The sequence below is a fragment of the Siphateles boraxobius genome, unplaced genomic scaffold (genome assembly GCF_051911475.1).
Source record: "Siphateles boraxobius isolate OS27281-9 unplaced genomic scaffold, OSU_SipBor_1 3, whole genome shotgun sequence".
NCBI lineage: Eukaryota > Metazoa > Chordata > Actinopteri > Cypriniformes > Leuciscidae > Siphateles > Siphateles boraxobius.
This window is the reverse complement of record NW_027508919.1, coordinates 757501-773266: the sequence shown is the minus strand read 5'-3', so window position 1 is coordinate 773266 and position 15766 is coordinate 757501. Positions and strand designations below refer to the sequence as shown.

Genomic DNA, 15766 nt, shown 5'->3' with positions numbered 1-15766 from the left:
TGCAGCTTATATGGGCAAATACACACAAAATGATGTCAAAGTGCCATCTTGGTGAGTATTCACGTGAACAGTTAATTATGTCTTTAGTGAACGTAAACAATTTAGGAATAAAACGTGAGTGAAACAGTATATTGGATCCGTATATTTGCTCTTAAAGTGACAGCAGCCTAATAAACCTGCTGCCGTCTGTCATTTCAATGCTAATCAAACAACAAAATACAAAGAGAAAACCACTCACTGCTCTTGACTGAATCACTTTTGTAGTTTTAATAACAATCAGCATTTATGTAAATCCTACAGTGAAGACTAAGCCGGGTTTTTTTACATTTGTTTATTCAATTACTTTTTTGTACATTATCGTATTGCATCTCGCATTATTTATGAGTTATCACATATTGCACTTTTCTTCAATATCGTGCAGCCCTAATCGTTTGCCTGTAATTGAAGCTGCTGCCAATTCGATTGTTTCTATATGACGACACATCGGTCAAGTGGGAAAAGTCAAGAGTTTTTGCTAAATATTGTGAGTTGTAATTTGCGAGTTTGATAAAAACATGAGCAGGCTTTACTAGTCGGACACTGGTAATTATGGTAATTTCATCATGACATGAACGCCCCATTAATGCAACATGGAATTTCCTCATCATTAAAGTGTAAATGTTTGGTGTTCTTACAGACATTGTAGCTTCAATGTTTAGATTCCTTATGATGAATTTCACAAACACTGATATATTTTTCTCCATGTTTGATACACACTTTCTTACACACAGATCAACACTTCATGCTTCCAAGAGTACGTAAGGTTCAAGCTCACGTCTTCCACACCGTATCTGTCCTGTCTACATGTCCAGACTTGAAAATATACAGTATATATATATATATATATATATATATATATATATACAGTATATATATATATATATATATATATATATATATATATATATATATATATACATACACAAATATATAGAATAACAAATATTATAATCAATGTATTTTTATACACCAATATTCGGATAGTCGAAGACTACATTTCCCACAATGCACTTCTTCATCCCTCCACCTGTTTGTAATTGAGATACTTAAGATGACGTCAATAAAATTGTGTATTTTAATGCAGTAAATGTTTCTGGTCTGGCCACAAATAACACAACCAGAAGAGCACAAGTAAAAGTCAATCTCAAAATATCACATTTGGCCTTTGTTTACATCATTGACTCCAAGTATGAGGAATATTAATAACGATACTTGGCTTAGTAAACACTATTAACTGTAAAATAGCATTAATAGAGGGAAGAGGAAAGGGAATGGAGAGGATCTAGTGGCTTTAACTCACGATGAGAGTGTGTTCTCGGCCCATGGTGATGACTGTGCGGTTTATCGTCCTCAGCAGAGACGACACAATGTCCTGAATGTGCTGAAATGTGTCTCCCTGGAAGAGAAGGAGACAAAACGCTCGTCATTTGTATTCTAGCACTGAACCGCACTGCATCCAAACGGTCAAAGATTTTCTCATTAAGTCACACAATTAAAACAAACACACAGATTTACTCTTGAGTTCCTCACCTCAATGTTTTCTGTTTATAAGCTACAAATCTTAAAGGAATAATTCAGCCAAAATGTAAATTGTCTCATCATAAACAGCTCTTTTCCATACAAATGAAAGTGAACGATGACCACGGCTGTCAAGCTAGATTTATTTTCAGTTAATAGCTATTTAAATTTGTGTTGCTTTCTCCCATAAAGAATTCAGTCGTGATGTTGTCATTTATGCAACTTTACAGCCCCTGGACACCATTTCACATTCATTGCACAGAAAAGAGCAGCGTGAAACAACGTGATGAGTTTAATGCAAACAGAATTTAAAAATGTTTGGTTAACCATTTCTTTTAACTATGCTACAAATGAATAGTGAAATGTGTGTTTGTGTTTTAGTTGCAGGTCTGGTCTCTCTGACTCCCTCACACTGATTTATTGTTTAAATGTATTGATCTGGCTGAAGAGCTCTGCAATGGCCCACCAGATGAGTGTGTGTGTGCTTGTGCGTGTGTGTGTATGTGTGTGTGTGTGTGTGTGGTCAACTAAAGGCCTTTCATTTCTTTCTTTTTTTTTATCAATTCTGAGAAGCCATCTCGATCTAAAAATAGTCCATTTCTAAATGTCCTTTAAAGTCAACTTAAATCTTAATACATGTTCCTGATCTTTTGCTGCACAATTCAGCATGAATAAATCCCTCGATGGGCAACATGTGATGCCTCAGCAGAGGTTGTGATTGGATAACTGGACAAACCAGCGGACCAATCGCATCACAGCATCTCAGATGTTGGTTTAGTGTTTCTGAAACGCCTGAGCCAAAGTCTGTCATCAGAATGATTTGGTTTAATTCCCTCCAGAAGCGTCTCATGTGATTTGTTCCCAAAACCAGCATCTGAACTCAAGAGAACATGACAGCGTTTACTGCGCTTCATCTGCCGCTCTGAGACGCAATATTTACAGTGTGAACGAGGAAAAACAGCCTCAGTTTGCAGCAACTTCTTTATTACAGTTATTTTTGCGGCAATTTCTCAGAAAGTGATGATTTTGTTCTCTTTAACACATTGGATGGAAACTGCTTTATTTGCAAAAGTTTTATGCGATATTACAATTTTGCACATACTTGTGGAAATATTGTCAAAATAGTAATAAATGGGTACATTTACAGTAAGGTTTCATTTGTTAACAGTGGTTAATGCATTGACTTACATGAACTAACAAAAAGCTAAATATTTGTACGGCATTTATTAACATTTGTTAACAAAAACGTTTACCTTCATGTTAGTTCACAGTGCATTATCTAACAAGATGCAACCTTAGATCTTAAAATTTATTAGTAACTGTTGAAATTAACATTAAGATTAATAAATGCTGTACAAGTATTGTTCATTGTTAGTTCAAATTAACGAATCTAGTTTATAATGTTAACAAAATAAACGTTGTTGTAAAGTGTTACCAATAAACACTACAATAGTACAGATATAATACTAAAATAACACTTGAATAAGCCTGTTAGTATCTCTCTGATTCTCATGAGTAGGTTACGTTTCTGAACAGCCGACGATCAAAAGCCTTCTTCGACAAACATCGAGTGTGTGTGAGAAGCACAGGAAAATGACCCGTGTGTGCGTGTGTGTGTGTGTGTACCACCCCCTCACTAATTACATGACGCAGAGGCGGATAAAGTGAGGGATTGAGAGAGAGAGAGAGAGCGAGAGAAACATCTGTTCATCTCTACATGGAGTATTTCATTTCATATTGTGTTTCTGAGTTCTTCACTTCAGCTGCCGACACAAACACACACACACACTCTCTCTCTCTCTCTCTCTCTCTCTCTCTCTCTCTCTCTCTCAGTGGTCAGTGAATGACGGCTTAATCATGTACACCTATAATCCCAGCGGTGTGTGTGTGTGTGTGTGTGTGTACGCAGATATCTATGGCACCTGTGGCCTGTCATCCGGTACAGTTTTCATTTCTCCATCTCTCAGTGCACAACAGCGCTCCCTCATCAGTCTCACATCACACTCGTGAATCTCAAGACACCCGTCAACCGCATGTCACGCTCATATTTCACCCCAAAATCAAAAGAACAAATAGATTTTGCTGAAATGTTATATTAAGTCTATTTTATATAATGTCTATTTTAGAGTTTTTGCTTTATATCAGTATTGTCATGACAACTTTAGCCCCAAACACTAATTAATGTAATGTGTAAAAACAATAAAAAACATTTCAGATGTAAAGTATTAAACATAGTAGTATTTGAAATGTTCCCTTCAAGATATGATGACTAAAAAGCCATCACAATAATGAGAATGTATTAAAAATCAACCAAGAAATTGAGAATAAGCAGTAAATTATTGGATTACTGTAATGAAGAAATGAAAATATGTATATTTATGTATAGTGTTGGGAACACAATTTTTTTTTCAAGTAACGGTGTAAAAGGGCCTTTACATTTGTCAAAAAATATAACTTTTTTTGTTATTTAAACAAACAAACAAGCAAGCCCAGCCCATGTGACAAAAAGTAACACAAAAGTAACTTGAGACATTACTTTACATACAAAGTAACTAAGTAATGCAATTAGTTACTTTTTAGGGAGTAACGCAATATTTTAATGAGTTACTTTTTAAAGTAACTTTCCCAACACTGTGTAAGTTTCTTTTCAATTAATAACATTTCATATACAATACTGTTCAACAGTTAAGGTTTAGTAAGGCTAATTTTGGAATAACTTAATGCTTTTATTCAGCAGGGATGCATTAAATTGTGAAAGCAAAAGTGAAGTAAAGACATTTTTAATGTAACAACAGTTCTCTTACGAGAGTATCTCTCGTACTGCGTAATATCTTACGCTATGGGGAAAACCTCTTTTCCACGAGATATTGAAGCCAAAAATTATCCTTTAATTTTGATTAATGTAAAACGCTGTGCGGCAGCGTGCAGACATAGGCAAGACGGCTCGCGCGCCTATTGGCTGCCCTGCGGCCACAGCAGCAAGCCTATCGAGAGAGGCCCTGCGTGACGTGACGTCCAATGGGGGTACTTCGCGCCCATTTCGTCGCGTCCCGCCAGAATAGGCGTGGCCTTGGCCTATAAATACGCTCGACAGGCTGATACAAACTGATTTTCAACTCTTCAGCGAAGCACTACTGCATCGCTGGATCCGGAGTGAGAAGCCGCGCCGTCTGATTGTAAGCCTTCTGCGGGACGAGCCTTCGAGCCTGAAGTCGCTGGCCTGCACCTCGCCGCCTTCAGCCGCCATACCTGCTACGCTTTCCGGCGTTCATATCCTTTTCACTGCTGAGTGTGTGTTCGCCGCTGCGACTCACACTCTATCTCTGTTTTCTATCTGTTCTAAAAGAGCAAGCGTCTTTTTAAAGATGCAAAGATCCTGCGGCTCGTGCCGAGCCACACTCAGCGACGGGGACCGTCATGTCATCTGCGCTTCCTGCCTGGGTGAGGATCATGCGGCTCTCGCTCTCGTCGAAGGCGGATGCCCTCATTGCGAGCTAATGCCTATGGTGACTCTGAGGACTCGCCTGGCATCCTTCTCAGAGCCTGCACTTCAACCCGCTGCGACGCCGCGCCGTAAAAAGCGCCGCGCTCAGCGCGTTCCCGAGCCCTCTCCTGCCCGCCTAAGCTCGCCGGTTCGCCCGCTAGCTTCGCCGGCATCGCTCGAGTCACTCACCGATGGACAGCGGCCGCCGTCTGCCACCGCTTCCGCCATTGAGATCGACGAAACAGCCGAGGCTTGTTCTATCCTGGCGTCGGACAGCGAAGATTGGGCGAGCTCTGTGGACCTCCCCTCCGCTGTTCGCGAGCCTTCCGGGAAAAGAGCGGGCATTGAGTCTGAGTTGATGCGTCTGCTCTCTCAAGCCGTCGACAACCTCGGCCTCAACTGGGAGGCGCCCGCGCAACCCCCGCGCAACCGACTGGATGGATGTTTCCTCAAGAAGGACCACGCCCCATCACAGTCCAGACCCGCGCCTTTTCTTCCTGAGCTTCACGAAGAAGTCGCGAGGTCTTGGAACGCCCCCTTCTTGGCCAGCAGTGGTGGTAAGTAACGAAGTAAAAATACTTCGTTACTTTACTTAAGTATTTTTTTCGGGGATCTGTACTTTACTTGAGTATGTTTTATTTGCATCTACTTTTACTCTTACTCCACTACAATATTAAAGACAAAGTTTACTTTTCACTCCGTTACATTTCCCCATGCCCGCTCCAAGTATTTATTACACTGGCTTCCAAACCAATGAAAAACTTGGTTTTATTTTGGAAAAAAGAACGCGCAAGCTCTTTGCCAGCATACGCTCACATAGCAGTCAGTTCGCCATTGCAGAAACAAGTGAAGGTGCAGCTCTGCCCAGCAGTGATCCCGAGATTCCCGCATATCTTGTATCTTGCACATCTTCTGTTTGATGCAGCTAATGTTATGGAACATGTCTATTGCAGAGCTGCCAACTCTCACTCATTCAGTGTGATACTCACGCAATTTACACTTTCCACAAGCTCTCACGACACACATCCATTTTCTCACGCAGAGAAAAATCGCGAAGCAAAGAGGACATTGTCACCGACAGACAAGACAGATTAGGTTACTTTTGATATGAAACAAATTCTCAGCTCTCAGATTCTGTCAATTTTATTATGAAATTCAAACAATAAATACCGTTTTGGAGCTTTTAAATGTGACGTGACCGTAGCTAGAGCGCCTGCTATGGGGTGCCGTTAATCTCTTTACTACTAGTTAATTGTAAATAAACACAAATGAACAATAATAGGTAGCCTATGTTGAAAGATACAGTACAACTTACCGAAATGTATATACCTTATAGCCTACATAATATCAATAAATCAGTGTTTTTCAACTGACCAATAAATATCAATAAAACAGCTGGAGAACAATGTCACATAACGTTACATTTACCTCAGGAAAAAAAAAAACATTTAATGACCATAGTACGTTAGTTGGCTAGAAAAATTAGTATTTTATAATATATTTAATATGAGTATAAATTAGTATTTTGCTAAATATGTGCACTATATATTTATTATATTTTTACTTATATCATTAAAATATTATAAAGAAGTTGTTATAACAAAAATCACATGTATTTTTAACATTTAATAATACCAGCTGACAGGGCTCTCTGTAGCCTATGTTTACAGAATTAGGTGAGATTTTCTTAATTTAAAAATTAACATGTATCTACTGTACTAAATATTTATCAAAATTAATCTATATTGAATCAAGATCGGAATCAAACCACAATAATTGAATTGAAATTGTAAAATTTGTATCAAAGAATGGCCTACCAGTCATTGCACCGTCACTAAACTTAATGAAATTGTTTAGAATTGATGCAAGGTGCTTCATTGTCTCTTATGATTGCAAATCTAACAAATTCTTAATTGCAGTATCTAATAATTTGTTCAATTAAAACATTGCATATCACTCCCAAAACAATTGATCCGCTTAATTATTGATATTTACAGTTTGAATATTTACTTTTTACTTTCGGTACTTAAGTACGTTTTAAATCGGATACTTTTGTACTTTTACTCAAGTGATGTTTGAATGGAGGACTTTCTACTTTTACTGGAGTAATTTTTTATTTAGGTATATATACTTTTACTCGAGTATAATTTTTGAGTACTTTTACCACCCCTGTCGGCCAGAATGCGTACATCTGTCTCTGCTGCATTCTCCACTGTAGACGGTGCGAAAGACAGAGGGTACCTTTCTCTTCCTCCTGTGGAAGCAGCGGTAGCATCACATCTCTGCCCGCCCTCTGCTGGACGGCGAGCACAGACGGTGTTGCCATCTAAAGCCTGCCGAGTGACGTCAGCCATGCACGGTCGCGCTTACACCGCCGCCGGGCAAGCTGTGTCGGCGCTACACACAATGGCCATCCTGCAGATCTTCCAGGCCGACCTTCTCCGAAAAATGGACGAGGAAGGCGTGGGATCGATCAGCGTTGCGGATTTAAGGAGCGCTACAGACCTGGCTCTTCGCGCCGCTAAATCTGCTGCACAGGCCGTTGGGCGGAACATGGCCTCTCTCACCGTGGCTGAGAGACACCTATGGCTAACGCTGTCTGAAATGACGGATTCGGAGCGCTCTGTGTTTCTCGACGCGCCCATTTCGCCAGTGGGCCTCTTCGGATCTGCCGTCAAAGATTTCGCGGACAGATTCCAGGAGGTTCAGAAGACATCGCAGGCTATGAAGCACTTCCTCCCGAAGCGCTCTAGCTCCGCAGCAGGTCGCTCGAAACAGCCGTCTGCCCGCAGCTCACAGCCACAGCCTGCACCACCCGCCGCCGCTTCTCAGCGCCGCCAGGCCCGAGAACAGAGACCGCGCTCTCGCTCTGCTGGACGCCGCCCCCCTCAGCGCGGGCCCCGGCCGAGGATTGAGATCAAGCCCGAGGTCTCAAAGCCTTCCTAGCCATCCTAGGAAAGCGACGGTGTTCAAATCTCGCTGCGGCCGGATTTTCACCGAAACATTTCGCTCGTCCAGTTCCATGCGATGTGACTGTTCCAGTGTATTTAGCAGTCAACAAGTCGGTTCATTTGCCCGCTTGCCTGCACACAACAGCCGTTTTTACGGCTACCCAGATAAATCCAATAAAGAGTGTATTTTCTGGTGTCCCGGCCATAGCCGATGGTGTTATGAGTGTTGTAAGAATGCCCACGTCACAGTGCCCATTCCCACACACAGACACAGCCCGCCACAGTTCAGGGCTAGCACAAATAAAATCGACTCATGTCGATTGTGCAAACGTAGTGAATGTGCCCACGACACAGTGCCCACAAACACTACACAGTGCGTGTCCCACGGTTTCTGTAAAAACGAAACCAACACATATTCAGTCAGCGCAAGCCGACGGTGTTTTCAGTGCAGTAAATGTGCCCGCTGTCCCGCGCCCACATTCACTCACAGACACGCTGAACCCTACGGGGCTTGTCCCGCTCGTTCTCTCTCCACAATGTGTCATAGAGAAAGCGAGTGCGAACAGCCTGCCCGCCGTGATCGGCGCGCCCCCCGCCTCGCGCACTCTAAACGCAGTGTTCATGTCTCAGCACACCGAAGCTCTGCAGCCGCCGCTGTGCCGCGGCCAGAGCCCGGATATCATTCTGCCTCTAGCTATCCACGCGAATGCATGGGCAATGCTTCCCGGGGTATCAGAATGGGTGTTGAACACTATAAAGAGAGGCTATTCGCTACAGTTCGCTCGACGTCCCCGCCGTTGCACGGCGCGTGTCGAAACCACGGTGGACAACGAAGTATCTCATCTACTTCGAACCGAAATAGCGAAACTACTGAGCAAAGGGGCCATAGAACCTTTATCTCAGGCTCAGAGCGAAGGGGGTGTATACAGCAGATATTTTCTGGTACCGAAAAAAGACGGGGGTCTCAGACCCATTCTAGATCTGCGACAATTGAACAAAGCGCTTCTGAAACGCAAGTTCAAAATGCTGACTACCAGCAAAATCCTCGCGCACGTGCGCCAGGGAGACTGGTTCATGTCAATAGATCTGAAAGACGCCTATTTCCAAATACAGATTGCGTCACGTCACAGGCGATTCTTGAGATTCGCCTTCGAGGGCCAGGCATATCAATACACAGTCCTACCGTTCGGCCTGTCTCCAGCACCCCGTATATTCACGAAGTGCATGGACGCGGCTCTCGCACCCCTGAGACTTCAGGGCATGCGAGTTTTGAACTACTTGGACGACTGGTTGATTCTAGCTCGATCACGATCAGAGCTCATAGAACACAAGACCGCATTACTCGAGCATCTCGAGAATTTGGGTCTCACAGTCAATTGGGCGAAGAGTTCGCTGTCTCCCAGCCAGGAAATCTCCTTCCTGGGAACAGTGATGGACTCCCTGTCTATGACAGCACGTCTGTCGCCGGAGCGAGGACTGAACATTCAGCGCGCCGTGAAATCCTTCCGCCGCGGCTCTATAGTCCAGCTCAAACGGTTTCAGAAAATGCTGGGCCTTATGGCCTCAGCATCTTCAGTACTTCAGCTGGGCCTGCTTCGCATGCGCCCACTGCAGTTATGGCTGAAAGCACGAGTTCCGCCCGGGGCTTGGGCCGCTGGTCTGTTTCGCCTCAGGGTCGACAGGAAATGCGTCTCGGCTCTGAAACCTTGGAAAAAAGCCGACTGGTACCAGTCAGGCGTGAGTCTGGGGACTCCCTCGAGTGTGATGGTGGTGTCCACGGACGCCTCCACCTCGGGGTGGGGAGCTCTGCTCGAGGGCAGACCGTTCTTTGGCCAGTGGTCAGAACGGGAGAAGCTCCTACACATAAACTGTCTAGAAATGCTGGCAGTAGACAACGCGCTAAGGCGTTTTTGTCCCCAGATAAAAGGCCGCCACGTCTTAGTCCGGTCGGACAACATGTCAGTGGTGGCATACATAAATCACCAGGGCGGCACCAGGTCCCGAAGCCTTTACAGGCTGACGAAACGCCTCCTGGGCTGGGCTCAGCACAACCTGCTTTCACTGAAAGCAGCGCATGTGCCTGGTCACCTGAATCTGGGACCAGACAGACTGTCCAGAAACAATGTCCCAGCAGGGGAATGGTCGCTGCACCCGCAGACGATCCAACTGCTGTGGGAGACATTCGGCAGAGCGCAGGTGGACCTGTTCGCGTCCCAGGAAAACGCTCACTGTCCGGACTTTTTCTCCAAGAGCAGGGACGCGCTGGCCCACGTATGGCCCCGACGCCCCCTCTATGCTTTTCCCCCCGTCTCGCTCCTGCCCCAAGTGCTGGAACGAATCAGGGAAAATGGATGCCCAGTGCTGCTCGTGGCTCCGCTATGGACGAACCAAACCTGGTTCCCAGTCCTGATGCAGCTGGCCAGCACTGCCCCGTGGCCGATACCGGTGAGGAGAGACCTCCTCTCTCAGGCAAAGGGCTCGATTTGGCATCCTCGCCCGGAGTTATGGTCCCTACATGTGTGGGCCATCAACGGGTACCCGCTAACCTCCCGGAGGGAGTGTTAAACACGATCACGCAGGCTAGGGCCCCGTCTACTAGACGGCTCTACTCCTCGAAATGGTCAGTGTTCTCTACCTGGTGTCAAGCTCAGGGCTTTACACCCGTAGACTGCGGGGTTACGGAAGTGCTCTCCTTCCTTCAGGAGCTGCTGGATAAGGGTAGAACCCCGTCCACGGTCAAAGTATACGTGGCGGCCATAGCGGCGTTTGCAAAACCGACGTCTGGCCAGTCACTGGGGAAGAACGACCTTGTCGTGCGATTCCTCAGGGGAGCGCGGAGGCTGAATCCTTCCAGACCTCCCTCAGTCTCTATGTGGGACCTTTCTACGGTTCTGGAAGCCCTGAAAGGTGCCCCATTCGAGCCAATCCATTTGTCAGACATGAAGCACCTGTCTTTCAAAACGGTATTTCTTGTGGCTCTTGCTTCAATGAAGCGCGTGGGGGACTTGCAAGCGCTTTCAGTAAGCGCGTCCTGTATTGAGTTTGGGCCTAATGACTCAAAAGTCATACTCAAACCAAGGCACGGGTACGTGCCAAAATCCCTCAACACACCGTTCAGGGCCCAGGTTATTTCCCTGTGCGCCCTCCCGGTGAACAATGAGGAAGCGGATGCTAATCTCCTTTGCCCCGTCAGGGTGCTGAGAGCTTATGTGTCCCGCTCGTCTGTCTTCAGGCAGACCGAGCAGCTCTTTGTTTTGTTTGGCGGACGCTCCAAGGGACTGGCCGCATCAAAACAGAGCCTATCCAGATGGATAGTCGATGCCATAGCGCTGGCTTACACTTCTAAGGGCCTGCAGTGTCCTTTGGGTGTCAGAGCGCACTCCACGAGAGGCGTGGCCTCTTCGTGGGCGTGGTCTAGTGGGATTTCCTTGCATGATATCTGTATGGCGGCAGGCTGGGCCTCGCCGTCTACATTTATAAGGTTCTATAACCTAGAAGTTCCCGCCTTACAGGCCAAGCTGCTGTCGGTCTAGAATTCAGTACTATCTGTCCCGCTGCGCCGGCGCAAAATGCTGAGTTTTGATTGAGTATCACTCACTGATCGATGGAACACTTCCATGGGTGTTGAATAGCCCGTATTTTTGCCCAGTTCAGGCTGAACGCGTTCACCCTGTCTGCGGGATATATTGTTGACATAACTAGCTCCTATGGGATGCTATTACGTGGGGAATGATGCTGGTAGCCTCTCTTCTCCGACTCTCTGTGAGTCTACGGTGATTATGCACTATATGAGCCCCGGGCTACTGCCCTTGGGACTTTGGTGTCGGATCCCAGTACGCACGGCGTCTTACATTGTGTTCCCCATAGCGTAAGATATTACGCAGTACGAGAGATACTCTCGTAAGAGAACGTACTCGGTTACTAACGTAACCTCGGTTCTCTCTAGAGAGGGAACGAGTACTGCGTATCTTGCCGTGCATACAACAGCGCTGGTTCGCTTCAACGTTGAAAACCAGTTTGTATCAGCCTGTCGAGCGTATTTATAGGCCAAGGCCACGCCTATTCTGGCGGGACGCGACGAAATGGGCGCGAAGTACCCCCATTGGACGTCACGTCACGCAGGGCCTCTCTCGATAGGCTTGCTGCTGTGGCCGCAGGGCAGCCAATAGGCGCGCGAGCCGTCTTGCCTATGTCTGCACGCTGCCGCACAGCGTTTTACATTAATCAAAATTAAAGGATAATTTTTGGCTTCAATATCTCGTGGAAAAGAGGTTTTCCCCATAGCGTAAGATATTACGCAGTACTCGTTCCCTCTCTAGAGAGAACCGAGGTTACGTTAGTAACCGAGTACGATTTCTATATCAAATTAGTGCTGTTCTTTTAAACTTTAATCATCCTGAAAATAAATGAATCACGGTTTCAGAAAAAATACAACTGTTTTCAACATTGATAACAATAAGCAGCAAATCATCTTATTATTATGATTTCTAAAGGATCATGTGACACTGAAGACTGAAGTAATGATGCTGAAAAATCAGCTTTGATCACAGCAATATATTCAAATAGTTATTTTATATTGTAATAATATTTCATAATATTACAGTTTTTACTGTATTTTTGATTAAATAAATGCAGCTTTGGTGAGGAGAAGAGAATAAATAAAATAAAAAATCTTACCAACTCCAAACTTTTGTACCATAGTGTATATGTATATATAATGTCTTTTGATTTGGGGTTGAAATATGGACACTTTGAATCTTAATTCTTGTATCATTATGTATTAGAAGGATGTATGGGGTTGCTAAGCAACGTAACTTGTCACATTCCAATAGAATTCACATTCCGTTTTCCAACACCTCGAAACTCATCCACACTTAGGAATACCTAGACAGCTCATTCTCCTCCCAGCATCACTGTAGTGTGTGTGTGTGTGTGTGTGTGTGTGTGTGTGTGTGTGTGTGTGTGTGTGTGTGTGTGTGTGTGTGTGTGTGTGTGTGTGTGTGTGTGTGTGTGTGTGTGTGTGTGTGTGTGTGTGTGTGTGTGTGTGTGTGTGTGTGTCAATCGCTTGCTCTCACAGATGTTCTCTCATCTTTATTTTAAGAAGAATCATTTGATGTGAATAATATTTTGAAGCCTCTAGGAGAGTTTAATTCAAACCGTAGCATGAAACATGCCCTGAGAGAGAAAAAAAGAGAGAGAGCATCCTCCTCACACGTCTCTCTCGATCGCTGTTTATTTGAACTGTGAAACGCTCTCTGAATCCTGTTAAAGGAGCAGACGAGAGGAGGCAGGAGAGGTCATGACCCTGTCACATCTTCATTCTGCTCTCTCTTCGACACTCCATCAATCTCATCAGTCGCTCATCGTATAATCACAAGGGACTGTCCCGCTCACCTCTCCTCTCCACTCGAACACAAACAGCTACTTAAGGAATTTTATGGGTTCAATACAAGCGAAAGGTGAAGTGTGTCATTAGTCCGATGTTAAAACACTTTCTCGTATCCAAGCTTATATTATTCAGGCAACTATCTAGTCATGCAACTCAAGAGGGCGCAGGCTGATAGGTCCTTTACATCTGATTGCTTGATCAACATTCATATAGTCAATCAATCAATCAATCAACATTTATTTATACAGCCCTTTACAACACTCAAGGTGAACCAAAGTGCTTTCCAAAAACAACAACAACAATACAAAGCAAAATATAAAAATAAAATATATAATCAAGATGTATAATAAATGTATGTCACAAAGAAAACAAAGAAAACAAAAAAGAAAAGAAAACACAGAATGACTCAACCAATGCTACGATATAAAAGCCAGTCTAAATAAATAAGTCTTAAGCTTCGCTTTAAAACGGCCTAAGTCTGTGGTTATTCGTAAGTCGGCAGGTAGCTTGTTCCAAAGTTTTGGCCCAGCTACAGAAAAGGCCCGGTCACCCCAGAGTCTGTACCTTGTCCTTGGGACTTCCAACAAGAGTTGAGTTGTTGATCTAACAACTATAGTGGTTGATTGTTTGCTGTAAGCTAATCCTGAGGTGATGTCAGAGTTCCTCTGAAACCCTCCACCTCCCCAGCTCCACCTGTCGAATTCTGCTACAGGATTTATGTATTCATGTCTATATATGCAGCAGCAGTAGGGCTGTGCAATTCATTGAATTTCGATTTCGGCTCCCAACGATCACCAAAGTAGTACAATCGAGTAGAAAAACGATTATTTTTGCCATGTTCTGTATTGCAAGAACACTCTTATTTTATCTTGTGTTCTGAATGACACATACACACGCACATCTGCCCCTGCCGAAGCCTTTTTAAACTGATAAAACTTTAAAAGAAGTCAAAATGATCAACTTTAGTTATGATGCAATGCTGCCCCGATTGTGCAAGTGACAATTGCGTCATGTCCCGACTCTTAAACGCGAGAATGTAGTTTCGACGCTTGCATTGTCCAAAACATTTTGAGAGAGAGAAGACGCTGAACACTCACGCGGTTTATGAAACTGCGTCTTGGAGAAAGTTTTAAAATGATTGATTTGATTTTATAATCTGTGTGGATTAATTAAGGCTACTAGTACAATCTACATGCTAAAGTGATTCAATGTTTGTGGGGGAATTTCCCGCATTATAAGTGGTACACCTGCGGGAATTATTAAATACTTATTGAAGTATTATCTGTTATATTACTTATTTTAATAGTTAAAGTACCATAAATGTTTGAATTTAGATTTTTTAAGAATTGTTGAAATGCATATTTTGAGGAAATAATCGTGTTACATAATCGCGATTTCAATACTAACAAAAATAATCGTGATTATGATTTTTTCCATAATGGAGCAGCCTTAAGCAGCAGCATTTCTTACATGTTTACAGCAGCGTGTCTGTGTATCTATTAGCAGTAGCAAGTCTATACGTGCTGTGCAGCGTAGCAGATCTAGTCCACCAATACCAAATACATTAACATTTGCCTTATTCAATAACATGCTAACACTTTTCAGAGAGTCTTATATGTAAATATAAACTATATTTAGGGCATTAATGGGTTGATTTCCTGAAGAGTGCAAACACTGCAGTGTTTCAGCACTTGTGGCATGACTGACTGATTACCACTGAAAATGAAGAACGAAAAGTGTCTCTATGAAAGCACTGTTAAAATTATGATTAAAACTACTTTTCATCCCATTAAAATAATAAATGCACGAATTGTATTAAAATTGTCTAATGTAATATCATATAATATAATATATATTTTAAAATTATACTGTATTATAATACAGGTATATATTTTTGTTCAATATTAAGACATATTACAAATATTCTTATGAAAATGTTTATTATTTATATATTATATCATTTTAAAGTAGTAATATATGGTAAGTAATAATAAATATATTAAATATTAACATGATTCAAAATTATAATTAAACAAACTTTAAACTAAAAATATTTTTTTAAATATGTCTTTACATTAAAATGGTTATAAAGTAAATATATATATATATATTTATGTAATAAATAGTAAGCAATATTGATCAAATGTTTTCATTTATTAACTAAAATTTATATAAAAATCTTAATACTAAGAATATTAATATGTACAATTATAATTACAAATTTGGCAAGATTTATATAAACATTAAAAAATGAAGACAAATATAAGTAATATATATATATATATATATATATATATATAATATTTTAAAATATAAATATTTTATATATATATATATATATATGTGTATATCATAGTTATATTATTTAAATTATATTAATTAACT

General features: G+C 42.6%; 1 protein-coding gene across 2 annotated transcripts in view; it reads right to left on the bottom strand.

Annotated features, from left to right (window-relative positions):
• The window catches only part of dock2 (dedicator of cytokinesis 2), a 146151-nt gene that overhangs the window by 71858 nt on the left and 58527 nt on the right, over positions 1–15766 (bottom strand). For both annotated transcript variants that reach the window (XM_077247246.1, XM_077247247.1), the window contains exon 26: positions 1340–1435. In XM_077247246.1, the coding sequence (XP_077103361.1) occupies positions 1340–1435 (96 nt within the window). The remainder of the gene's footprint in view (positions 1–1339; positions 1436–15766) is intronic.